At 42.0% G+C, this 27,305-nt stretch overlaps 1 protein-coding gene across 6 annotated transcripts in view; it reads right to left on the bottom strand.

Moving 5' to 3' along the window:
• nrxn2b (neurexin 2b) overlaps positions 1-27,305 on the bottom strand; it is a 503,322-nt gene that overhangs the window by 319,701 nt on the left and 156,316 nt on the right. For all 6 annotated transcript variants that reach the window (XM_029455250.1, XM_029455256.1, XM_029455255.1 and 3 more), the window contains one exon: positions 1,196-1,497. In XM_029455250.1, the coding sequence (XP_029311110.1) occupies positions 1,196-1,497 (302 nt within the window). The remainder of the gene's footprint in view (positions 1-1,195; positions 1,498-27,305) is intronic.

Here is a 27,305-nt window from a genome sequence, read left to right as displayed (position 1 = left end):
TGGTGGTAGGAGCTTTGGCTCCTGCTTTAAATCTTCCAAAACCTTGTTGGCCCCCTAAAGTCATTAAGTTAGTCTCACTCTGCTGATCACGCATAGCTATACAGCATTACATATTTGATCCCCACGATGTGTGAGTGTGTATGTGTGTCTGTGAGATGGCACGTTAGGTTACCGCACTGAAATATATTAATCCAATATGATAGAAATTCTGCAGACACCTTACTCCTTCTTCTTTTCCAAGATGTTTTTGAAGGCACACACAATTAAGTGGATGTACCATCTTTGTGTTAATGCATTCACATCAGGCCTTTCTGCATTCGGGGCCGCTAACAATGCCCGTTATTAGGTCTGACAAGCAATTCATTCCAATTACAATTACCAAAAAAATGTGAAGAAGTAAGCACGGCAAGTGTAAGTGAAATTGATTGTATTTCACTGCTGGTATTTGCAACTGCCAATTGATGACCTGGTGCATCCAAAGAGTCTCAAATATACAGAGTGTGTACTGTATGTGCATGTGTGTGTATGAAAAAACAAGTAGCAGCAACACGGCAAGTCACACGCAGACGTTCAGGTTGCTGGAGCTTTTTGCTTTTCCATTAGGTACGATTAAAGTTTTGTAAAGATGTGTTAGGTAATTTGTTCAGAAAGGGTTTAAGTGCATTGTCACCTTTGATAAATTAGGGTGCATTCCATTTGTGTAGCCGAATACATTATGTGCATATGTACTGAGCAGAGCACTTTCTCCACAAGGTCATTAATAACAACACAAAACAATGTTCTTAGTAACACGCATGCATAGTTGTCTTTGATTGCATTATGACGTATTTTAACTCGCTATGATTGGGATTATAGTCTCATTTTCACTTGGACTGTGTTGTATTTTCACATTTTGCCTTTGAGTGACCTTTTAATATGAAGATGAGATGGATCTTTGGCCAAGAAAGATGGGAAAAAACATTCAGCTCTCTGTTTAACATCAACCTAGGGAAAAAAAGAAACTTCTGTTAAAATGAGTTGCAAGAAACAGGAGAGGAAAGGAGAAAGGTGACGTCAAACACTCCCTGTGTGCTCCGTGTGCCGAGAGAAAAAGACGTAGAGATGGAGATCAAATAAAGCAGCAGAGATAGGGTGGGTGGTAGCCAGAGGCACCACTCCGACTGCGGTGGCCCTGGATTACACGGGCAGTGTTTACCTGGCGCAGGTTGCGGGTGACGCGCACATCATGCCAGGTGTTGTCGTTGAACTTGCCGTTGACGGGCTCCACCAGGGCCTCGAATGCCCCCGAGCCCAGGTTGATGACCAGCCAAACCGCGCCACTCTTCAAGGAAAGGTTCACGTAGTCTGCTGATTTGCCGGTGTGCAACATGAGGCCGTTGCGTTGCAGCGTGCGGAAGGAAAGCGTGATCTCGTCCGTGCTGCTCTGGATGGGCGTCAGCGACAGGTCGTAGCAGAAGAACTCGTTGCCCTTGAAGGTGGCTACTGACTCTTCCTTACCTGGAGAAAAAAAGAAGAGAGAAAGAAAAAGAAAGGTAAGTTAAAGAAAAACTATATGAATGCAGGATTACAGCGCTATTATGTTCTGAAATATGCCTGTAGTGGAACATTCATTAATGCATTAAAAAGCCATATTCCAGCTAATAAAAGCCAAACAGATTAACTCATGAACACTGGTATTGCTCACAGGATCTCATGGGTCACATATTTTGAGTTGAAACCGATTAGCTGAGGTTATTAATTCCAGTGTTACACTATTGATTGTTGCTCCGGCTCTAATGCTCGCAAGAAATATTTTCATCATGGAAACTTCACGGGGCGAAAACAACAATAAATACAAAAAACACCTAATAATCCAACTCATAAAACACCTTCAGTGTATGTGTAATGCATCTGCCATGGAATAATAGAGAAGGTCTGAGAGTGGTATGAGAGAAAACAGAGAAAATAAAAGGAGGTGCATGAATGCCAAACAGAAAGGGAAGAATAGGTGTTGACAACTTTGCGAAAACTTGTCAGTCTGTCTGCAGTATATGGTCTTTTTCCACTGCAGAGAGCTCCATTCACATACTAGCAGTCAAAACAGCCAGTTTCTACAATGGACACATGTCATACAGCAGCCTAACAGCAGCAGGGGAGGACACTGCATCAGTCAGGAACTGAACAAACACCTGCAGCTGTCACAACATGAAGTACCGCTGCAACAGAACTCACAACAGTGACACCTCAATCACAGTGTGAACGCTGAAGCTACTGAGCATGACATTAGCTTTTATCTACTTCTCCATATTATTTCATATAATAACATTTACATACAGAGTTATTATTCTTTCTACCATTATGTGCTATTCTTTGGATCATATCCTGTCCTTCCCACTGAATCAGGATCAACAGAGTTTTAACTGAACTTATAATTATAACAATAATATAATATATATATATATATATATATATATATATATATATATATATATATATATATATATATAAAAGAACAATAAAAAGGCTCAATATAACACATCCTAAAATATGTGGTATAAATGAGCAGCCTTTAGAAGAAGCACAGGTGCACACAACACCACCAATAACGGCAAGATCGTTGAACTCTCAAATGACTCCCGCTGACTCATCGGTTATACAAATCAACTGGTTTCCCAGCATGAACTGGGATCTGAAGTGACACTCCACTTCCTGTGTTCATTTGCCCCATGCTCAACTCTGTTTCCCTGGGGAGGCCAGATTGAAGAATCAACCTTAGGTAATGAGGTTCAGGGCTGAAACAGGCAAGAGAGGGGGCACACTCAAACCACCAAGAGGCACCTGTATGGGTGGATCATCAAATCTACTTTATCCTGAAGTTTCATTACAGGACGATCGCTCCCAAGACCTCGGTGCATTTCCCAGGGGAGAGTGGTTGGGGCCGGCCAGAGGGGGTGGTCCATCGGCAGACAGATTGAAAGCCAAATTTCATGAGCGAGTGAGTTTGCCATAGGAGCAATCTTAGGTGAGAGGAGAGTGGAGATGGATAATAGTGTGTCCATGTCTTAGCTGTGCACTTTGTCCTGAGATATGGCCATGGACGGTACAATGTGTGGCTGCCTGCATGAGGCAAAGTTGATTACACTATTACATTAACACCAAGTTAAGGAATAAATACTGTGTGGAAGTCATATGAAAAAAAAACCAGCTATAGCAAGAAAGAGTGCTGTTTTAAATGACACGCTAACTGCTATACTTCTGGAACATTAAAGGGGATGATAGAGCTCACTTTGAGACAAACACAGCCACATAATATGGGTCCATGCACCCATATAAAAGAAAACATTTTATCTGAAGGGGGGAAAAAAAAGCGAGGAAGTGAGGGACGAATGGCATCCAGACAGAGACAGCTACTTAAAAGAGCATTTTGGCTGAAACGAAATTTAGAGCAATCTCAACTGAAGTGTGAATTGTTATCGAAAAAAGGCATCAAAGGAGGAAGAGAAAGAGATGAGGAGGAAAAATGACACAGAGAAAAAAAAAAAGAAGAAGCAAAACCCCCAAGAGCAGCCTTCTGGCGGTGCCTGCGTTGCTGATGTAGGAAGAACAAAAGCGTGGCAAATGGACCACAGCAACCATTTTCAATTATGTATTAAGTTGGGTCTCCTCCCAAAGTATGGGCTGTTTAACGGTAAGCAACAAACAGCTTGTGATTGCTTCTATGAGCTCAGAGAGATGGAGCCGCATTCAATAGAGAGACATGAGCGGCACACAAAAAACTTTCTTTTGTTTATGTCTGTTTAATGAATAGGAGGCTGAGAGGAGGAGATAAAGCATGAGAGGATCATGGAGTGACAGGAGAGGACGAGGGTGGGGGGGGGAAGGTTTTCACTGTTGCACCCGTCAGTCTGGTCACAATGCCAACAATGCCCCTTGATAAATTATTTAGAAATGAACACAGTTATATGAAGTGGGTTCTTGACTTTAAAGTCAGAGGTACAAAACACAAATTGACAAGCCAGTAAAACATTGTAGTGTTATCCAAAACAATTGATACTGATCCATCTCACATTACGAGTTGGGTTAATTCATTTCCTGTATGCTCCAGGAAGTCACTGTTCCTCTTCAGCACTGGAAAAGCCTTCCTCCCAGTTTCCCAGGGGAGAAAAGAGGATCACTTCAACCTCAACTTTTAAGACACATAAACTAATACAAGCACCGGCGCTTTTCTTTCCGTCTCTGAGAACACTTCAGCTCCGTTGAAAAATGTGCCATACATCTGTTTCTCCTCTTACATCTACTGTGCATCTCTATCTCCTCCTCTCCCTCCCATGGCAGCCCTTTTGTGATTACATGCACATGCACACTACCGCTATACGCTTTTCACTCAGATCAAATCTCTTTCCATAAAAGCCCAAGAGCCGACGCCGTAGCCAGAGGTAAGGCAAGACACACAAGTACGCAGCAGAGACTTAAGTGCTGTCAAGGTCTCAATTAACCTCGCAGAAGGCCCTCACTACATTACAGAAATGACTCATTTGAAATTTAGCCACCCGTAATAGCATCTTTATTATTAATTAGATGTCGAGTTCCTCTGGTATTTGATTTCATTGCGTTCGGTGGACAGACATTTAGTAGTGGGTGTTTTTTTAGGGGTCAAACATTATACTCCCTGTGTCTAGGCAGAGCAATCTCAGCAACGACTTCTTCATGACTAAGCAGATGTAATGAAGTGTTTCTCATTTACCCGCATGAATCCATCCACCAGCTGTATTTCATGACACTCGCACTTCATGCTGCTTCTCCTATGTGTTACATTCACTCGTTCAGTAGCTTCAAACATGTAACAATGCGAATAGAAAAGACAGAAAGACTGAATGATTCTGCTGCTAAACACAGTGTTGTTGGAGCTCATGCTGGCTGCGATAGATGAGGGTTTAAGCACCCTATATAGTGCCACTGTTAGCACAGCTCTTTATGAAATATCTAAACATAAACCCCAAACCCCTACCAGCTCCTGAAGTGTTGCTCTCTATCTGATTTCTCTGGAGAAAAACAATAACGTTTTAAACTAAGAATCAGCACAATATCACACCATCTTTTTGAAGGCACTCAAAAGTCTGATCTGGCTCCCTATCACTGTCGGATCAGACTTTAAGGTGCTTCTGATGACTTACACAATTATAAATGGGCACATCCCTTTACACCCGTCTGATCTCCTTAAACCTTGTATTCCAACTGTGCTCTCAGCTCTCAGAATACATGGCACCTGCCTGTCCCCAGAGTTAAAAGAAAAAAGCAGGCTGCAGGGCCTTTCCCCATCTTGCCCACTTTCTCTGAAATAACCTTCCTGCTGATATCAGACAGTCTGACTCTGTTGAGGCCTTTAAATCCAAACTTAAAACTCATCTTTTCACCTTAACTTTCAGTTAGCTTCTTTGATTACATCAGGCCTTATACCTGTTTCCAGGTCTATGGTATAAGGTGCCTTATACTATTATCCTTCCGGCGGGAATATATTAAGCCTGGTAATTATAGACCGTGTTTATCCTGCCGACAAGAATATTCCAAGCTGTGTGCATCACTGTCTCCCTATCTTCTCCTCCCTGTCCTCTTCCCCCCTCATGCTTCTCTGTGATGGACCAGTAGATTTGTATCCTCTCTTCTTGTGTCCTATCTGTTTGGCATCACCTGAAGTTTCTTTCACCCCTCTGCCTTTGCAAGTTTCACAAAATGGATTTAATAACCTCAACCGCCACCTCTGCCACAATAATGCTATCATCAATAGCTAAGCACTTTGCTGCAGCCGTCGTGTCAAGCAGCTTGCACTCTATAACCCCTGGCCTTCATTGTTCTTGAGGCGGAGCTTCAGTTCTGTGAATGACACAGTGAAAGTGTGAGGAGGGGGGGAGGGGGGGGGGGAAGAGAGAGCCATAGGAAGGGACGGATGGAGCTCCAGCCTGAGTGGAATCAATGACATTGACTTGGACCGTCACACAAGCACTGAAGCAATATAGTCCAACTATAGCTTCACTTGAGAGGCACAAGCCAAGTATGAGCATTAGAATGTGTAAATACCCAGCTTACCTGTAACAACATGAATTATGATCTATTGATATTAAATACAAGTGTCCCCATTCTGGAAAAGCACGGCGTCGTAAATGGTGATATACTGACAGGAGAACAAACTTACAATCTGTGTTTGTCAATGCTGTCCTGAAAGTACCATTTCAGGCTGTTCTTTGGTGGATATTACAGTAATAAACGTGCAGTGCAGCATGTGTTATTAAATTGGATTCAACTCAAGAGAGAAAGTGAGAGCAGGTTTAATAAGATGAGCCGCATGAATAGCTCCGTCCAAACTTGTGTGGTGCATTAGTCAACGCATAATGAACCTTAACATACTGCTTTTTGGCCGATTGGATTACATATCGGGAGTAATTAGGTCGTTTTAGGAGAATTAGAAAAGAGAGAATGAAATAAGACGTGTGTGTGTGTGTAAACATCTAAAACCTGGATGACCGCATGCTGGCAAATCCACTCGTCACATCACATTACCGCGCTGTTCTTGCACACACGTACAAACACACCCACATGTGCATATACAGTCACCGTCTATTAGCTTCCGACGAGTGCCATCCACCCCACAGAGAGAGTATCAGACGGCTTTAAAGAAACAATTCAACAGTGAGATGAGAGAGAGAGCGATGGGCAATGTATGGGGCATTTGAAAAGCTTTGATGCTGCTTCATGAATCAAACAGGCCCGCTGGGTCCACAGACACCGGCTTGTGTCCTGTGCTAGCTCCGAGGCATATGCAAAATGTTTGTTTGCTTATTAAACGCTTGGCCGGTGTTAAGGAACTGGCACACAAAAAGACCAACATACAATAGAAATATGAATACACCAACTCAACTCCTAGGAAATAATAAAGAGCTCTAGCACACATAACATATCCCTCTTATACCCACAACTGTTTGCCCGCCGCAAACTAAAAGGAGAGAAATTAAGAGAGATAATAAAAGCATGAAAGAAAAAGACAAGCACCAGGGGAAAGCGAAGGAGAGACGATGAGACAATGCAGATTTCTGCAACGTGAGGAGAGTTCCAGTGATAGAGGGTGGTGCAGAGAAACTGCTGAGTTGGGATGATTGATCGATTGCTCAAATCTCTGTGGCCCCTCCCAGCTTTATATTTCACTCCTCATGGATTTTACCTTATTTGTCTCCCTCACACATTCTGTAAATCTGAACTGTCAACTTTGCTTAACAAAATGCGTTGTACTGTATGCTCGGACACAAAAAAACCATAGATCTATTCTCGTGGCAACAACCAGTCTCTCAAAACCTGCTGTTTACTGGGCTGGGTTATCCATCACTAGCAGCAGACTGTGTGTTACCAGAAAGGTATGCATGCTTAGTAATTACAGCTATAACATTGCAGATTGTAGAGATTGTTAGCATTAGAGGTTTTGTTTTAGCACTACTTGTGTACAGAGGAATGGTCATCTAACCTCTATGAACTCCAGAAATGGCTTGATGTTGTAACATTTCAGTCTAGAGCAAATATATCCAGTGCTGTTCAACCTTTAAATGTTTACATGTTGCTTAAACACATGTGTATACAGTTTATATCATTCAAATTAGACTGGGTTTACATTGATCTAGACCAAACAGACTTACACTTGACTTTGACTTTTGTTTTGCTGTCTTACTCCCTACACTAGCGTTCTTCAACGTTTTTTAGGCCAAGGACCCCCAAACTGGTGGAGCGTGGGGCAGGGACCCCTACTGTATATATTGTACAATGCCGTATCTAGTTCCCTGCTCTCCTTTCCTCCGCTCTGTCTCTGACTGTATGTGTGTGTGTGTCGGGAGCGAAGTGCCGCCCTTCTCAAAACACAGCGGAGGAGGGTATGTGAATGCAAAAATTGCTTCATCTACAAACAATTTTGCGAGCCCCCCTGCAGTACCTCTGCGGACCCCCTGTATTCTTTCTTCAGAATAATCATGATAAACAGAAATAGTTGCTATGACCTTGACCAGAATGTAAACACAACTATTCCGGCACGAGTACCTTTTCCACAATATTTTAGTATTAATAGTTTAATATCATATAAATAGGTATGTAGTAGTCGTAGTAATTATATATTTTAATGTGCAAATTGAAAGTTGTCTCAATCCCCCGCCCCATGTCCAGCCCTGACCTGGCCAGTGACACTATCTAGTTAGGTGTATTGATCATGTGTGGATGGATTATGGATCTCTGCCTGCAGCCTCTTGTAGAGAAATGGAGCATTGTTCCCATCACCCATCCTCTCCACTCTCCTTTCTCTGCGCAGCTGGTGATTACTGTATGTATCGATCCATGGACAGATTGCAATCCTTAATGAAGGAGCAATAATTTGCTGTCTATCCAGCTCATTTGCTGGAGGCAAACTTAAGAGGGAGCCTGTTGAATGTGCCATCTATCACGCCATTCCCAGTGTTTCTTTTTTTTTCTAAGAGGGATTCTGCTGAAAGAGCAGGAGTATCTATTTCAAATGAAGTAAGGGAGGTAATGTATGAGAACATTCAAATTGTCTGCATTGCTTTCTTTTACCCTTTGAGCCTTACAGAGTGTGGGTGAGACAGGCTTTGGAAACAAAAAGTCTAACATTTGAGACCTGCAGGATTCAGAGGTGGATTGTAGAAAAGTTAGAGAAAATGTATGTCCAAATGTATGTATTGCCTCAAATAAACGTGTTGATTATATTGGTTACTTTCAAATGATTCATCTTTTTAAGATTACACAGGAGAATTTACCAGAGCAATTTGCATCTTCCATTCTAAATCGCCTACAAGGTGTCCAAAGTCCATTCTAACCCATGACTAAGTGTACAGGCGGAAGACATGCATTTGAAGAGCCCTTGGCATAAAGATACTTGATTAGATTATTTTTGCTCCTCCACATTTAAATGTAGCTGCAGGTCATATTTTAAGAGTGCATGGTTCATTTTAATTTAATCCCCTACGTCGTTGCTTTGAGTGACAGCATTTGAAGGTCGACGGAGGAGCGTGCAGGTGGCAAAGCAAAAAAGAAAGTAAATTGTTCCGTGGAGCTTGTAAGAACTGACTGAAGCGTGATTTGCATACTAAATCTGTTGTTCATTGGTAGATTGGTACTGTCAGTACTGGTGGAGCACATAACCCTGAGCTAGCATTTTCATGACACAGCTTCTCCAGTCCTCCATTTCTCACACAGTTGTTCTTGAGAATGATTTGAGGTGATAAAGGATAAGACTTAATGGAGATAAAATGGTTGTCTTTAATCTGTAGTCGCCTTGGAAACAATCCATTTTGCAACCGCAATATCAGACAGCATGGCAGCGGGGTTGTGACTAGACTCCACCACTTTCTCGTTCTCTCTGTGATTTGCACTCTCCTTATTTCTCCTTGTTCATTTTTCTTAGTCATTTCTTTTCTTTCTTACTGTGGGTGTTTGCCAGGTGACTATTAACACAGTTGAGGGCTGTACAGTCTTCAGGCTCAACAGGGACACAAAGAAAATGTCAAGTAAACTAAAACTAACGATAGGCTTGTGTGCCCCTGAATGGTCGGCTCCTCAGCAAACGGGGAGCTGTCTGCAAGACAAGTGAAGAACATATTAGATCCTATTAACTTGAGCCAGAGCATGCCATGGACTTGAGCAATGCAAACCCCCCCCCCCCCCATCATCAAGTTGCACTTACCCACATTGTAGATTGTATCTCATTAGAGAGTGCAACATGAGACTTATTTCTGAGATAAGTTCTTTAACGTTGAAATGAAGAGGGCAAAGTGAACAAAACGGTTTATTACACAGCGCTCATGTTTGAAAATAAGTTTTACATTGTACCATGTAGAAAGTTTAACACTGACTCGGTGGTGAAAAACAGTAAATATGGAACATATCAAGTAATCTTAATCCCTTACTATTTTTTATTTATGTATTGCTTTTGAAATATATATTTGTTAATATAAGAAAAACTGTGATGGCGGCATGTCACCCTAAACGTTTAACTGCCACAGGCAACATTGACACTTTATTTGGCAGGTGGCAGGTGCTAATTTCAGTCCCTGGCTGTTTGCGATTGCCAAGTTGAGGTTTTTATTTCCCACAGTTCCAACGTTCTAAACAAGAAATACAACTTAATTTCAAGTTAACTTCCTATTACACATAGACGGCCATTCTCTGCTACAATGATCAGGCTAATGTGTAGATATTTTACCTCAACAACATGAAAGAGGCCATGTGAAAGACAGTGGTATGGATTTTTCTCTTTCTATAGCTCCAGTGTGCATTGGTCGGACTTGGCTCATTAACTCTATATTGAACTGTTGAGAAAATATCTCAGGGATGACACAAAACCATTTGCATATTTGCAGACTCTTTCATACACAGGGGCATATGGTCTGCGAAATAACACATAAGATGCTTTTAAAAAAACAGATTATAGTTATATTAAAGTGTAAACGAAGTGTCTAAAGAGACATTTACATTACATTTAATGAGACGCACACACATGCACAATTTATCACAGATTACTGTCAATAAAGCGGAGAGAAAATTAAAAACAATGAGGTGTTTGTTTGGAAGGGTGCCTGATGTTTTTTTTAATGTGGATTTTTTAATTGTATGAAAATCCTTGGCAAATTGCCTGAAAAACGATCCACTCTAAAGAATAGTGTAGCAGTGTAGTATGTGCTTTGTGTGTGTGCACAATATTGCATTGAAGCCAACGAGTGTTGCAGCACGGCGATGTTTGGAAACAAGAAACTCATGATCTTCAACTCTGGTTACCTCCAATATGATGGTGCATTCCAACAAAAAACAAAACTAACTTTATGGGAATTGCATCACCTGGCAGAAGAGACCATGTGTCCACCGTGTGTCATGGAAGTAACACATGACAGCAGCCCTCCCAACATTTGTGACAGAGACTACAGATGCATAAATAATTCCTAAAAAGGTAGAGAACTGCACAAAAAGAAACTGGTAACTAGGAGGGCAGTCTGAGAGCGCGGACCAGTGGACATTTTTCGTTGTAATCCTGCTGACAGACAAACGGAGAGACAAAGCAAGCTCCTTGACGGAGGTAACTATGAAGAAGATGCAAAGGGTAGAGACTGAAAACACACACACACACACACACACACACACACACCAACAAAAAACAATCAACTTAAGTGTAGATCAAATTATATACTATTCAGTATGTTGAACCACTAATAAGGCCCTCAGTTAGTTGAGGAAGAGTTTTAACAAGCAAAGCGTTCTTGTTGCTTAAGGCTTTGGACCTCATGAACCCGGCATCCAAAAACGGTGTAACTGCCCACAGACCAGCTGTAAAACATGGCTGTTTGCAGACAAGTAGAGAGTTTGATATGAGGCAAGGAAATTAAGATTTGGCATTGTGTTTGTGACAACTTGTAAACTGTACAAACAGCTTGTACCCCTCTGTGACTCCAATTGAAGCAAAAGGGAAACACAACTAAATGTTAGAATGTGACTGTAGGTGGAAATTAAATATACAATGCATTTAGACAGCTCAGCCAAACCGGTAGAAATACATTTAAAACATTCATGCCTGACCAATGTTTCCACTGATATACGACAGTGAATGAACAATTATCAACTTGGAGGGTTCACCAACTGGACAACGAACAGAACACAAGCAATGATCTAGGATTTTAATTTGCTGATGTATTGGAAAATGTATAGCTAAATGCTAACCTTGCTACACAATAAATGTAGCAACATGAATCAGCCCACATGGCATGCGGAGAGAAAGTAACTCTGAGCTGTTGAGATATCCGTTTCTAGATAAGTAGATAACATCTTTGCCTTTGTCTGGAAAACATTTGTTTTTAGATCAAACGGCTCATAAAAAAACCCACATCTTAAAAGGTCATGTGAAATTCACAAATAGAACATATAAATGAATGTTCTGCGTACGGTCTCATTCTAAGTATTAGTTTCCAAAATCAATACCAACAACGTCTAAAATGTACAGTTTGAAAAGCATTAATTAGTCACCCACTCAGACATAATATACATCTGTTGTTGGTTTGACAGCTGTTGCTTCTGAATTATTGAGTGTGTGTGTGTCTCATGAGGAGACCTGTGCAGTTTATTCTCCCTTCACTGACCGTAGGGGGGATTCTTCCTTACAAATGCATGTTACATAAACTGGTATTATATAAAGCCACATCATTTGTAAACATGTCTCTTTTTTAGAAAGGTATCCTTCTTCAGTGTCTTCTTGAATCAATATCTTCTCGCCTGCACCTGCTTAACTTAAACAGGATACCCACTCTCAAGATGTCAAGTCAGTGTACTGTAAAAGTGTGCCCCTACTGTAGACTTGGTTTGGTCCTAATAGAGTGTTTTATTTGTATGTGGAGATACAAACGTTACCAGCCATGTGGGATTCCTCCTGATCCTCACAATGTACTTCCTGTCCCTGGTTGTTCCCTGACTTCATTCAAGGTCGATGACTTCATCCTGCCCCGCCAGCTGACTGGATTCTCGTTTCGTCAACATGATCAAACACAATAACGCAATAAGCTAAGGAGTTCTCAAATCCAGTCATTTCTTTAGTTGTCGTCTTTCCCACACAACTGTGTCTTTGTCATGTACACAATATGGGGTACTACCTGCACAGGATTAAACTAAAGGAATCACACAACTACGTTCTGAACTGACTGAGTACAGTGATCGCTCACCCAAGTGTTTGACAGTGTGTACAGCGTGATTGGGTATGAAAATGCAAATTGCTGGAGGATGATGACCCCGATGAAGGCCACGAGACGAAACGCATTAGTCTTACAATAAAGTTCTTCTATGTGCTTCAAGTGAGGCTTCTCCGTGCACTTTTGAAAGTAAGTGAAGCTGTGCCAGAAACCCCCGCTCTACTTCTACAGTAAATTGCTGGAGAATCAAAGAACACTAAGTTTCCTTAAATAAATGTTTTTTTCTTTCACTTTTAACTGGAGTTGGACCTGTTATATACATGTAGCTGAAACCCTGAAGGCTATACTGTATTCAATTCATATGTGTACAGCCCTGTCAGCAGGTTAATAGATTCAAATGGAATAATTAACCCAAAGTCATGTTTTCATTTGTACTGCTGCATAGGATTAATATTTCACACAAGTAGCCTTGGCGATGGCAACTAAGTGCAATCTCACACACACACACAGACACACACACACACGCACGTTAAACTTGCATGAGCGCTTGTGCACACATAGGCATACACAGCTCTTCTTAATCAACAAATGAGTTGTGTTGTTAGTTGACGCTACAGTGGCTATTGACAGTGAACTAGCAGTACGGGTGATGGGCTGTTTGTCTAATAACCAAGGCCGCATTTCAATTTCACAACTCACTGAACAGCCTGCTTAGCCACACAAGACTGATATGACACCAGGCTTAGCAAGAGGCTCTATTTGTGTGCTGCCGAATGAGGACGATAATGGCAAAAAGTCACACATTAACCTCATGGTCGAGAGTGATGACTTCAGCTATTTGAGCCAACCTTGAAACAGGTTGGTTGAGATGAACGCACACACACACACACACACACACACACACACACACACACACACACACACACACACACACACACACACACACACACACACACACACACAGAAAAGAAACCAAATAAAAAACCCAACCATGTACCCCTTGCTTGGTCCCACCGGGGCCTCATTATATTAGTGGAGCTTGAAAGTGACTTTCCCTTCATACTTTCCCCTTTAGGCCTAGCCTGTTTGTGATACACGCAGACAGCACTCTATGTCTGCTCTAATTAAAGACTCTAATTCACTGCCTCCCTCTGCCCCTGCCTCACCATGTCTTCCTTGCCTGACTTCTACGTCTCAGTGAGTTTGTTTTTCAAATCTCAAATAGAAGGATTTTATGCAATCAAGCTAGCCGTCAACACTCGCCTTTCTTTGCTTTTGGAGCAGGACGCTCTCACTCATCACTCACTATGAATCTGTGTGTAACCGCACGGACATTTCCTTTTATGTTCTTTAGTAGTGGTACTTTTTTGATAGCTGGTGCTGCTAACACAGAAGGCATCAAATCAAATCAAATTTATTTATATAGCCCAATTTCACAAATGACACATTTGTCTCAGTGTGCTTTACAGACTGTACAGCGTACGACACCCTTTGTCCTAAGACCCTCGCACCGCACAAGGAAGAATTATCACTACAGCCGGCAAAAGATCACATGCAACTGTATTTTCATTTGTTATTATCAGCCTATTATAAAATACAGATGCCAAGTGAGGAGGACGACGGCTGATTTATATTTATAGAACACATACAGCTTCTTTCATACAAACTACTATACAGTGACACCTCTCATGTCTCAACACCTTCTTTCTCTGCCTCACAGCTATCCCCTACTCCTGTGCTCTCTCCCCCCTCCCTTACTTATTCCCAGTGGTCATCGTTTGCCTTGGATTTAAGGAAACACACATCCTCTGAAGGCAGTAATTTAATTAGACATCAGGCCCCATCTGTCCCACTCATTCTCTGTCTCTCCTTGACTATCTGTAGGCTTAGAAGAGCATTGCTGCTTGAGTGAAACCACACATTCACTTACACACACGCGCAGCTACTTCCTCGAGCAGACGTGTGGGCAGTCACTGAGCGGGTGTACATGGGTGTTTTATTGTGTATGTGTTTCTCCGGGCCTGTGGCTATTTAGAGAGAATGTTGAATTTCTTTCTAAGCGTAAAATCCTTAAAACAGAAGACTTCTCCTCGCCCAAGTCTGCTTCACATTGACAACTTCACTGCACGTTCTGCCTTTTCCCTTAATATGATGGCAGCATCATCACAACCTTGTCAAATGTAGGAGACGTGACTCCACTGTGACTCCTGTGTCAATGTCACAACTCTTTAAGCTGTCGACATCTGAAGTGTTCCCCGAGGCTCAGCTCGCTAACCTTGAATGAAGAACTAAAGAGATAAGGTACGTTTGACACCGCGGGGTGTATTGTGACAACTCCAGCCATTGTTAGCAAAGAAGAAGAAACAGTGACTGTCTACTGCTACGCTATATGTCAAAGTTCATGTGATATTTATGGGAAAAAATAAAAGTGGGCTCACAGTACTCCTTTCAAAGTACGGTTAAATTTTTTAGTGTGTTCTAAAGTTAATGACGGGCTTTTTTAAGGAATATTCCACAGAAAAGAAGGATTGTTGTACAAACCAACAGAGTATATAGGTGGAGTTACTGGCTTTTTTACCCCAGAAAACACAGGCATTATTCTCTGCCACGGCTCAGGAAAGAAAGACAATAGATGCACGCAGCCCGGGAAATTATAATTATCTTGTTACTGCAATTAAGTAGGTTCTTTACAGCTTTTTTTGTTTAAAAAGGAGCCTGCAATTAAATGTTACTATTTTATTGTGGTGGTATGCTTAGCGTAAATTCCAACTACATATATTTCTGTTGTAAGCTGATGCTCCTGATTTAGAGAAAACCACCAACATTATATTCCTGCATTGTTTAATCCTTTTCTTTTTTTTATCTTATTGAGTTACGCAAATATTTTATTGTTCCTGGCATTCATGCACAACATATATTATACATAATGTTGTTTTTTTTACTATAGAAAAAAAACAGTTGAAAATAGTCTATTTTCACTTTAATCACCACAAAATGCATCTGAACAGCCCTGGAAGAGTGTTAATGTTCCCTGACAACAATTCCAGGCTGGCAGAGTTAGTTAGACACCTCCCACTCAGGGAAGTTAGCATCTGCTGCTCGACAGTATGCTTACATGCTACACTTTACACTTGGAGAATGGAGCAAGTGGGGATTCCCTACTGAGCTTGATTATGTTGTTCTTTGTGGTGAGAGGAGATTGGAAGGAAAAAGAACGGGGACACCAGGAGAGAGCGGGTTATTTATATTTATTAAAATCATTGGTGATTGGAGTTGGAGAAGCAGAAAGAGAGCATTTACTAGGCACAAAGGCCTGCTCAGTGGGTAACATACGGTTCTGTAGAGTAAAGCCAATGCAGGAAGTGCCTTAATCTGCATTCTTTCAAAATGCCCAGCAGGGGGCAACTCCATTGGTTGCAAAAAAAGAAGTCCGATTGTATAAAAGTCTGAGAGAATGACTTCTCACTTTTATAAAATACCCCAGTAAACGTTTTAAGAAAGTTAATTATAACATTTTTGTTGCCTAAAAAAAGTCTTATACATGGTTCGGTTGTACTTAGCTCCACCTTTCGTGTCACTGCTGGCTCCAAAAAACCCAAGACGCGAAACTCAAGTGTTAACATGGCAAGTCCTTGAATCAATGTGAACCACTTCTTATTTACAGTCCTTGCCACACTCAAATAACTTTGTAGGTATTCAAAACTATCCAATGCCTGATGCTAGCATTTGAAATGAATTTCAAGGACATGTGAGTAGCATGCAGTAAACTGCTTTACAGTTGTTCGCTGCTGGGGTTGCAGAGATTGCGAGATGTGGATGGATGTTACGGTGTCAAGAGTCCCAAGTGTATTCCACTCGTGAGTGTGATCCAAACACAGCAGAGGAACAAGAAAGAAAGAGAAGAAAGGGAAAGTCATAATGTGAGGTATTTCCCAGGAAGAGGGAGGAGCGGATGCTAGAAGGTGAGGGCAATATTAAGAGGAGGAAAAAGGGGATTTTAATTTAGTTAATGAAAGCTAGAGTTCATATGGGAGTTGAGATGAGATGCGTAGATGATGAGAGAAGAGAAGTACGTGCGGAAGTGAGAAGGATTTGTTAACCTTTTATCACAGTTCCCTTCATTCCCATCCGAAGTTCCCCCTCAAACTAAACTCTCATCAATATTAGAAGAGAAGTTTCCATAACGGTTACCCCCCCCCCCCCCCCCCCCCCCCTCTCCTCCTCTATCTCTCACCATTTGCATGCCATTAACATGTTTGAGAATCCCTATCTCAACGCCTCTCCTCCCTCTCGCTCTTGCTTGATCACAAAGCGCAAAATGATCCAAAGGAGCTCTGACAGCAATAATTGAAGAGTTATTGAAATTAGCAGGACTGGTCATCCTGTTGCCAGCAAAGATTCTCTCTCTGCTTTGATTGCCTAAGCTTTCTCTTTATTCTATTAGACCCCGCTCTCATGATTGACTCAATCACACAGATAAACACACACACACATTCACACTCAGCAGGCCTCTGCAGTGCCAACACTGTATCAGCACACACTCCAAAACACTCCAATGCTAGTTGGGGAATTGAAAGTGATGTAGTGCAGCTTTTTAAGCATATTCTGTTGGATAAGGAAAGATACGTGAGATAAGTGTATAATGGCCCATCAAAAAGAGGAAACATGTCCTGTGGCATGACATCTCCTACTCCCCGCTCCCTCACACCCACTCTCTATGGCACAAAATATCTACCTCCGTTTGCGATGTCAGTATCCCTCCATCTTTTCACAAGGATGAAAGCTTTTATTTTGTGTCCCATTCTCTACAGTAAGCCATCTTTCCCCCTTCCTTGCCCTGTACAAAAGGAAGCCCCGTGTTTTGAATGCCTCCGAAGCTGGATCCACATGCATCCCTGCAACCTCTCCTCTGCAGCACTCACTTTCTCCCTCCCATATTTTCTCCCCGCTGTCAAAGCCCATTCTCTCCCTCCTCCACCAGCTGTGTGGAGCAGAGGCCCGCCGTGCCAAGTGCCATTTGATGAGCCTCTTTCTGGCAGCCACAGTAATTGTGTGGACATTTCCTCTCTTCCTTCTTACCCCTCGTCCATTTCTCTATTTCTCTCTTCATCAACCGTGCTGGTGATGCATCATCATCATCAAAATCACCATCTCTCTTGCTCTATATCTCTTTCTGCATTCCCTCCATCTCTCTTGCTGAATATCCCCAGCATTTCCCACCATGACACTTTCTTGCCTCCCACACATTTCTTGCTCTACGGCAGTAAAACAACACACATGCATACTTTCATCTCTCTGGCAGTCTTGTATATATATATTTTTATCGGTGTCCCTCCCCTCCCAATTTCTCTGCTCTTTCTTTCCATTTCCATTATCGTACTATTCCACAAACATCCTGTCCACTAACTCAGTGGAGCTTAGAAGCTGCAAAGCCATATGTTGCACAGACATGAGGCAGTAAATTAATTCAGCGCTTGATAACATTTAACCCTGCATATACAACTAAATGTGTTGTAAGATGGGGACATTTCTAAATAAATAATGACAACAGAGGAGAGACAGAGTTGTGGGAGAAAGAAAGGGGATAGAGGAGCTGTTGGACATAGAGGTGGATGGTGATAAGATAGGAGGGGGGGGAGACTTCTTGACGGGCACATATTCCCAGGTACATGTGTATGTGTATAAATATGTGTAAATGTGTTTGATCATTACAGTATCACTGTATTCTGACAGTATGACATGTAGACACTTCTTTTCAGATCAGTTGAACAGTAGGTCTGTGTGTTTTGTCAACCCTGTAGAAAAACAGCACAAGAAACCCTGAGTAAAATACACCGGTATCTTCACCCGGATTTAAAAGAAGCATCACAGCCAGTGAGCTCTCAGTGCAGAACATGCTGGACCTTCAACAACGGAGCAAACTGTCAGATTAGAAATAACTGCAAGTGCTTGACAGCGACTGTGAGGTATATGGAGGGAATCCAACATGTATACAACGCCAGGTTAACGGGACAGATCATTTTTGAGGGATTGCATGTAGATATGTACGAGATGTGGCACATAGCCATGCATGTACTTCAAATCAAATTTGATTTGAAGAGCGGGAAATGCTAATTCAGAATGTTAGAGATTATGTCAATGACGTTGCATGCAATGTCCCTTTATTGCACATTATGCCTTATTATGTTTCACATAAAGTGTGTGCTTCTGTTTTTGTAGCAAATCAATTGATATGTAACATTTTTGAAGACATTGTATTCACTTTTATAATGTATATTCTAGATCTTGTTAGATGTCTGAATTATTCTTTTGCGTTTTAAAAAAGACAGGCATAAAAGTACATGTCAATCATAATAACATCTGACACTCAGTGTCAGTCTTGTCTTGACATGTTTGACTCAGAGGGCAGCTTTAGGAAAAGGGATGACCGAGGGAGGCTTTGTGAGTAAGCACACGTACACACACACACACACACACACACACACACACACACACACACACACACACACACACACACACACACACACACACACACACACCTCCAATGTAGACAAACACAATGTCACATCAGGCCTGGAGCTTCAAAACTGTACTTCTGACACACTACCAGGCAAGAACTTGAATTTATCTGACTGCTTTCAAGATGTACCGGAGCATTCACTTTTACAAACGATAACTAATTAATAAGAGTAGAAAATTGGTTTAAACCTTTGAATATATTTACACATCTATCAACACTCATACACAGTATATCAGATATAATGGTATGCATTTACTTAATCCGGCACATCCTTCCTGGTATGTCTGCCATAAAATGCTTAATGGTTTTGAGAGGCACCTTCTGTCTTACTATTATGGGAATTTGTGGATGCATACCGAAAAATCAGATGCATTACAATGCAACACGCCTGCTGCATCTTTGCTACTTTTCCAGAATTATGTGCTACATCCAGCTCAGTGGCAAAACTGTTTGTATAAATATTTATATGAAATGAAAAGAAAAAAAATCTGAAAATGGTGCTGCTAGAATATGATACTCAGCGAGTGTGGAAATGTGAGTGTAAGTCTAAGGGGACGATATTTGGATAAAAAAATAGAATACACATGGAACAGTAAGCTGAACCAGACAGCTAAACAGCTTAATCAGAAGCTGTGGAGGAACTGAAGGACCCCCCCCCCGACACATGCGATCTTTCAGATGAAATGACGTGCAGACGTGAAGAGGGGCATCGAGAGTGCCAAGCAAAACCACAAGCTACGTGTTATGGAGAACCTTAATATTAAATCTGAACCCCAATGCATGTGGCAAAGCATCGTGACCATCATGGAAAACCTGCTCCCTGCACACCACCGGGCCCTCACACCCTCCCCAACGGACATGTGTGGAGCACTGAGCAGGAATAATGCAGGTCAGGTTGCTGGTTCTGATGGCATACCCCCACCCTGCTGCTGCACGCAGAATAAACCACTTTTGCCCTGTTGCGTTCACTCCCACCATCATGAAGTGCTTCGAGAGGCTGGTCCTGGCTCATCTCAAAACCTGTCTATCACCCACATTAAGCCCCTCCAATGCGCTCTCCTCAGAACCGGTGTACGGAGGACACCATCCCCACAGCGCTGCACTCCACACTCTCTCACCTGGACAACAACACTTATGTGGAACTGCTGTTCATCAGGGTGGAGGAGCATTAACACTGCTAAGCATCCAATACGCTACAATCGGACACACAAGACATGTAGTGCAGTAAGTGATCTTTTACTGTAAAGTGCTCTGCGGATGTCTAGTAATAGAAATGTAACATATGTGAGCTGGTTAATCAAAGTCATTCCAATTGAATTAAGCTGAACTGCTCACTTGTTCAACACTAAAGTACAAGTGAAATCCCAGACTTTACCTGACATATTCGATAGTCGATGAACGAAGGAATCGTAGAAAATGTAATTAGTTATTAACACGCTTGACTTTGCCCTGCGGTGTTTAAACTCTGCCAAATTACCAGCACACAAACCAACCAATGAGCTGACCAAGTGACCGCCTGGCAGAGCTGGACACCGCTGCCTGGAGTGTTCTCATGTGTCCACCCTGGCATGACCGTGCTTCCACCAACCATCAGAGAGAAAGGCTTTCCGATGCCCAACACAAATTGCCACCTGCCATCAGCCCTATTATCCTGTGTGCAGGCCTCCCTGCACACCACCAGCCAGATGCTGAACAAAGACCATGATACTACTGCAGCAGCTACACCAATCATTTGTATAGTGTTGGCTAATTATTTCAGCATATGCACAAAAATTTTAACAGCTGAGGAATGGCACATTATACAGTGTTATTCAAAGTGTTATTCTAGATCTGGGGCCTAGTCGGTGTTATCTCTCATGGCAGAATGCGTTTTTTGTGTGAATTTTCAACAAATACATTATAATGGAGGTTGCTGACATCCTAGCCAGTAATAACAGCTACGCACCACATGGAAATCCCAAACCCATTCCAACCGATGATTCCTGGTGAATCATTACATTTTGAAACTGTGCATGTTGGTCAGTGCAGAGAGCATGCGAAGGAGGAATCAGACCTGAAGCTGAAAGGAAAAGAAATGACTCCCCACTTGCATGCTTACATAAAATTGGGCCATACCGAATGCCTTCGGCTCTGGGAAAATACCAAGTTGTGAGCTGGTAGCCATTTAAAAAAAGGACACCCCATTCATTTTTCAAAGCTGAGCAGCCCTCACATTTTTTGTGTCCTCTAGTGACAACCAAAATAGAAATCAATGTGTCTGGGGCAGCGTTGGAGCCTGATGCGTTAATGTGGAATCGATAGCTAATGTCACAGTCATTTTTCCTCATATACAAACCTATAGACGCCAAGAGGAAGGCGAGAGCTGGTCTGCACCACTGGGGAGTGGCTGAGGGTCAGTGGGCTGAATGAGAAAGGAGACTGCAGAGGGCATGCTATTCCTCGCAAACGTCTAAAGAAAAAAGAACCTGGTCTCCTATACTCTTCATGCTTCTCATTCTGCCAGTGTTACCGTGTGATGCTCACAAAATTGAGCTTTTAGTCCACAGCGAAATGTTAAGAAGCTGGGAACATCACTCCGGGGCGGGAAACTATCAATATTTTACTCACAATAAGAGGTAGTTATGGTTTCAAATATGATGAAAAATAAAACTATGAGAATAAAAGAGTTGCAACATATTTGCCGTCATATAGCTCTTTGGGGTAAAAGTTGAGAAGAAGGCTTGAAAAGAAACTCCGTCAACAACAAATAGGGTCTGCTGGAGATCACGTAAACACATCACACAGACAGTGGGGTCTTGGTGTGCATTCATAAGATGTCTGAGGAGATCATAAAAAGAATCAAACTAAATCATCATCACAAATAAGTTGGAGAAATGCATGAAGCATGACACCACGGGCAGCACACAGCCGTGCACAGGCATACATTGACAAACCCTCCAAGCATCGAAAATCAAAGTAGAGGCTTCCTATAAAACCCAACTCTGTAATAATTCCCCAGTACTTAAATATTAATAGGGCTAGCGACTCCAATCCACCACCTCTCCTTTATTATTTGTCAGCAGAAAAGATTTAGCCTCTGGATGTCTGCTACATAGATGCATTTAGAAAACCACAGGGGCACTGCTCATTGTTGGTTATTGTGCTCTCTATATTGTCACCACCAGTAAACAAAAATCTTCAGAGTCCATACATTTGCAAGCAAACCAGTGTGTATGGTGGCAGGCAGACTCGGGCAGCTCTCCACCGTGATTGCTGGGGAGGGAAAATATATACTTTTTGCAGCTTTGAATGCCGGCACAATGTTAAGCCATGGTGAGCTGCAAAGCTGGAGTGGAGAAAAACACAGTGTGGAAGCTTGATGCAAAGTTCAAAAGGATTTTTGTTTTTTTAACCAGCATTCTTTTTATTCTAACCCTTTTTTTTGTTGGGGGGGAGGGGGGGTAACAACAAGCAAATGCCATCTGTGCCAAAGTCGAGGTGGAACATTTTCCGAAATGATGATTCCCAGATATGGAATAAAAAAAAATGGCTTTGTTTTGACTCCAGTTTTCTTTCCTGCTCCCTCATCACACCCGATTGCCTTCTAGGGACAACAAATACCTATAGAAAATAACATTTAACATAGAACGACACATTTACCCAAAAATGACACCTTACCCTCAAGAAAAGGATACAAGTGTGTATGTGCGTCCAAGTCCACAGACATGCAACGTGTTATTTGGCAAGACGTGTGCATGTGCATAGAAATGTGTCTTTTGAAGTGGCCCACAGATTAAATTACTTTCGGCATGGACGGTGGGGAGGGAGAAATTGAGAAAATGATTAAAAAAATTAATGGAAAAATGATTTCCTATTCCGGGCCCTGTCACAATGGAAGGGAGAAGGCAATGGGGCGACTGCATGCTTGTTTGTCTGGTTGGGGCCAAAGCGTGCCTGTTGTAAGCTGCTCATTATAAGACATTACCAATTCATCCTCCTATATCTCTCCCGACCACTGCTGGCTGGAGACTCCTGGGTCAGATTACCTAAATGAAATAATCCTAATCTCTATTCGCAGTTAATTATGTCCACAGGAAAACAATCCTAGCTAGGCCGGCGCCTTTTCAGCAAACTGAATTGGTCGTCATGTGATATCCAGCATGCGACCTTGAAGCTCTGAAGCTACAGTACATGCCGTTCTAAGCAGGAGGGAGAATGGGTGTTTGGTAGGTTGTTTTCAGGTTTTACATCTCTCAGGTAAACAAAACCTGAAAAACTAATCCTTCTCCACCCTAACAGAACCTTATATAGCTCGGAAATTGCAGCTATGTTCACCGGCTGTGAACTAGCATCCCTGCTGCCGATTTCAACATTTTCTGTTGCTTTATCACGGGAAAAATTGTACGAACATTTTCTATCGTCCCGGGGTGGCGGATCGGTTCTCTTATCGGTTCTCGTAACATCCCTAGCTGCAATATCATTGCTTGAGTGGCCTCACTTTCCACCTAAAACTGCCATTTGTGACGCTGTTAATCTTTCATTTGGTTCAACTCTTTACCATTAACCCTGAATCAGATGGACAGTATCAGCTCGGAGATCAGTCACATACAGAACACATATACTGCCCTCTCCTTGTACTGGGCCATGTACTCATCGCCTCAACCTCCATAACTCCATCCCTCGTTTGTTTTAATCTGTATGAGGGCCTTGGAGTCTATAGGGGTGTGTGTGGACTGGATGGAATGGCTCAGTCATCCATTAGGACTAAGTCGCCCATAAATTGCCACATCCACACTTCACCATACGCCACATAATTACATTTGAAAGACGTAGCGCACGTCGACCTTTGAGAGGAGCTCGCCGCCATAAATGATGCTCGGTTGTCTAAATGCTTGCTGATGTCCCGTGTGCACATATGTGCATTTGAAAAAAAATGCAGAAGGTATACATCCAGGGTTTCCCACTGCGCTTGAATGAAGAAACACAGGTCTTTGAATAATTACGTGGGAGGTGGAATCATATTTCTACTAGTGAGACAATACACTCACACACATCTTTATAGTCTTCCTCTCTTCGTGTTTTCTCTCCATGGAAGTTATGCTTTGCAATTGGAATCGGCACTGTGATACCAAAGACATCACAAAGACATACAAAAACAGACATATGTTGAAGTCTGGCTCCGATTAATCCATTTGAGACATCAGAAACTACGAAGTAACTCTAAAATATCAGACCAGGCTAGACACAGACAAAGCAAACAGTTCAGTTTTCAAAGAAGGCCATCAGATGTGTGTGGAGGCTGAGACAGAGCAAGGGCAGGAAGCTGAAGGAAGCATTGTTTATGTCCTGGTGCTCCTCTCCCTCCCTCCAACCTATCTGTTTGCCATCCATCAGTACCTGACAACCTTGACAGGTTAGAGAAAGATAGCACCTCAATACCACTGGGATAAGACTGGCAAGATACAAGCAGAGAGTGCGTGTGTGTGTGTGTGTGTGTGTGTGTGTGTGTGTGTGTGTGTGTGTGTGTGTGTGTTTGTGTGTTTGTGTGTGTGTCTATGCGTCTGTGCGCACAAGGGGAAGGAAGGGTCGTGCTTTGCCACTTACCACTTCACGTCTTCGTCCCACACAGAGGCCAAAAGAGAGACGAAAAATAAAAAGGGACAAACAGAGCCAAGGAGCACTCGGGGAAAGTGCGTGTGAATTTACTGTGTGTTTGTGTTTGTGCACTGCATTACTGTGTTGAGACAGTAAATATGAAACTTCTTTTTTTTCTCCCCACCACAGACACACGCATAAGCAAAGCAAAGTAATATCTTTCAAACACGGTGACACAATAAGAGAAATATACTATACTCAACTATAAACTCAACAACTCAAGACGCATTCTCTGGTTTTATGTGGCTTTGTAAACCCACAGAACCACAGTCGGTCCCGATGGGATACAAAGATGGATTTGACTTGACTGTTCCCCTGCAGCAGGACTGTAAATTATACTAATTAGAGTTAAATCCATGTCAAGGATATGAGTGGGTATTCAAATGCATAAGGAATAATGCAGTAAGTTAATATTGGCATAAAAATGTTAAGTATGTCGTATCACTGTAAGAATATTTTCAGTAAGTCTAACTTTTGGGTATATTCCCATGTGTCTTATACTAAATGTCTGTTATTTTCTCTACAGCTTACTGTAAATCAAAAGCTGCCGTTTAAAATATGTGTTTTACTGTCTTGCCAGTACCCGGGGTCACAGCAGTACAGTCCAGAGATGTTGATGAGACGTAGGGGAGAAACATTTAAAACACCACATGCAACATGAACACTAACAAAGTATTTAAAAAGTTCAACTTGAAGATGCAATTAGGCACAGAAAGCACCAACAAGTTGACATAGTGTCAAACAGATGTGAAATCTTTGCTGAGGAGTGCAAGGGAAATCCTGAGTGATCCCAGGGGAGGTTTCTAGAGAGGCTGACCCTCTGAGAAGGATTCCAAAGCGTGGTCAGGTATGAGAAACACAAACACACACACACACACACACACACACACACACACACACACACACACACACACACACACACACACACACACACACACACACACACACACACACACACACACAGCAGGCACTGAAGAAGAGATGTGGCAGAGCCATATGGACTAAATGGATTTAGTGACAGTGGATTGAGCTGGCATGCTGGGCAGGTGAGTACACTCTCAGAACTGAGCAGATGCTTCACAGAAGGGGGGTTGGGGGCGTGTTTGTTAGGGGAAGGAACATGTGAACAACACACCATCAGCTGTACATGTGCATGACCACATGTTCAAGTGTGTTTGTGTTCACCCAAAACTCATCATGCGAGCATTTATGTGCTTGTGCATGTATTCACACTGGTTATCTTTCTGTATTAAACACATATGGTTAAATGCCTGAGTAAATAAACATCAAGAACCACTAAAGAGACGGAAACACACACACATGCCAAATCCATCACCTAATAAACAAATATGCACCCAAACTCTGAAAGATTTTCCGACATGGCATCCGGAAAGCCCAATCACAGCTAATAAAGGAGGCTAATGAACTCCTCTCATTATGTAGATGCTAATCATGTAACACAATCTTGTAATTTGACACACTTGATTTATGGAGGAGGACCCCCCTCCCTCCCCAACACCGCCATCACTATCTGCTTGCAATCCACATCACCCTCCACACAAACTAGCTTTTACCATTAACAATCTGAGCATGTCACAGTATGAAGTGTGTTGAGCTGCAACATGTATAATGAGGTGCTTAGGAGACTTATCGCACACTGAGGCGATGCAAAAGGGAGAGGGGGGGGGGGGGGGGGGGAGAACAGATCACAGTTGGAGCTGCCAATGTGCGGGGGAGAGATGACAATGGCAAGGTGATGTTTGGATTTATGTGTGGGCATATTCATTTCTATATATATATCTATATATATAAATAATGCAAGCCATTTTGGCATCGATGTTAGTGGCAATGATATTTGAATAATAAGTAGGATGTCGATAATTATAAAAGTTATAGGGTGTTGGTGATAATGAAAAATATATATCAGTGACACCGTTTGATTTCTTTATTACAGATAACAGTTGAAGTTTATTGTTACTTCCTGAACATTATTCCATTTCTCTTAAACATACACTATATCTATTTCGCCAACTCAAAACTGAGACAGTGTATGTAAGCAGTGTAGGAACTTAAACAACATATGGGGGGCAACTTTTGACCCCACCGTCTAAAATATTGGTGCATTTACAAAATTGTGGGTGCAAAAACAGTAATTAGTGCATAAAGTTGCTGTTTTAATGTAAAATGAGCCCAGAAATTGTTCGTAAAATATATACTGAATATGTTTTCGAAGTCTTGGAGATAATTCCTGTTTTAGGGGCAGCCTGAGATTTATTTGAGTATTTTTGCATTTGGACACTGACTGTAAGTTAATTGATTCCATGACCTACAGGGACAATAAGGTTTTGGGCCCCAGTACCATATTTTTGACAGCATGAAACAGCTATATCACATAATGGCGCTCGGTTGATGATGGAGGAATGCATTTCAACCTTTTTGTAACATTCGCTATTTTGTAACAA

Source organism: Cottoperca gobio, chromosome 18 (assembly GCF_900634415.1).
Source record: "Cottoperca gobio chromosome 18, fCotGob3.1, whole genome shotgun sequence".
NCBI classification, from domain to species: Eukaryota; Metazoa; Chordata; class Actinopteri; order Perciformes; family Bovichtidae; genus Cottoperca; species Cottoperca gobio.
Note: the sequence above shows the minus strand (reverse complement) of the source record. Positions and strands in the feature narration are given on the sequence as shown.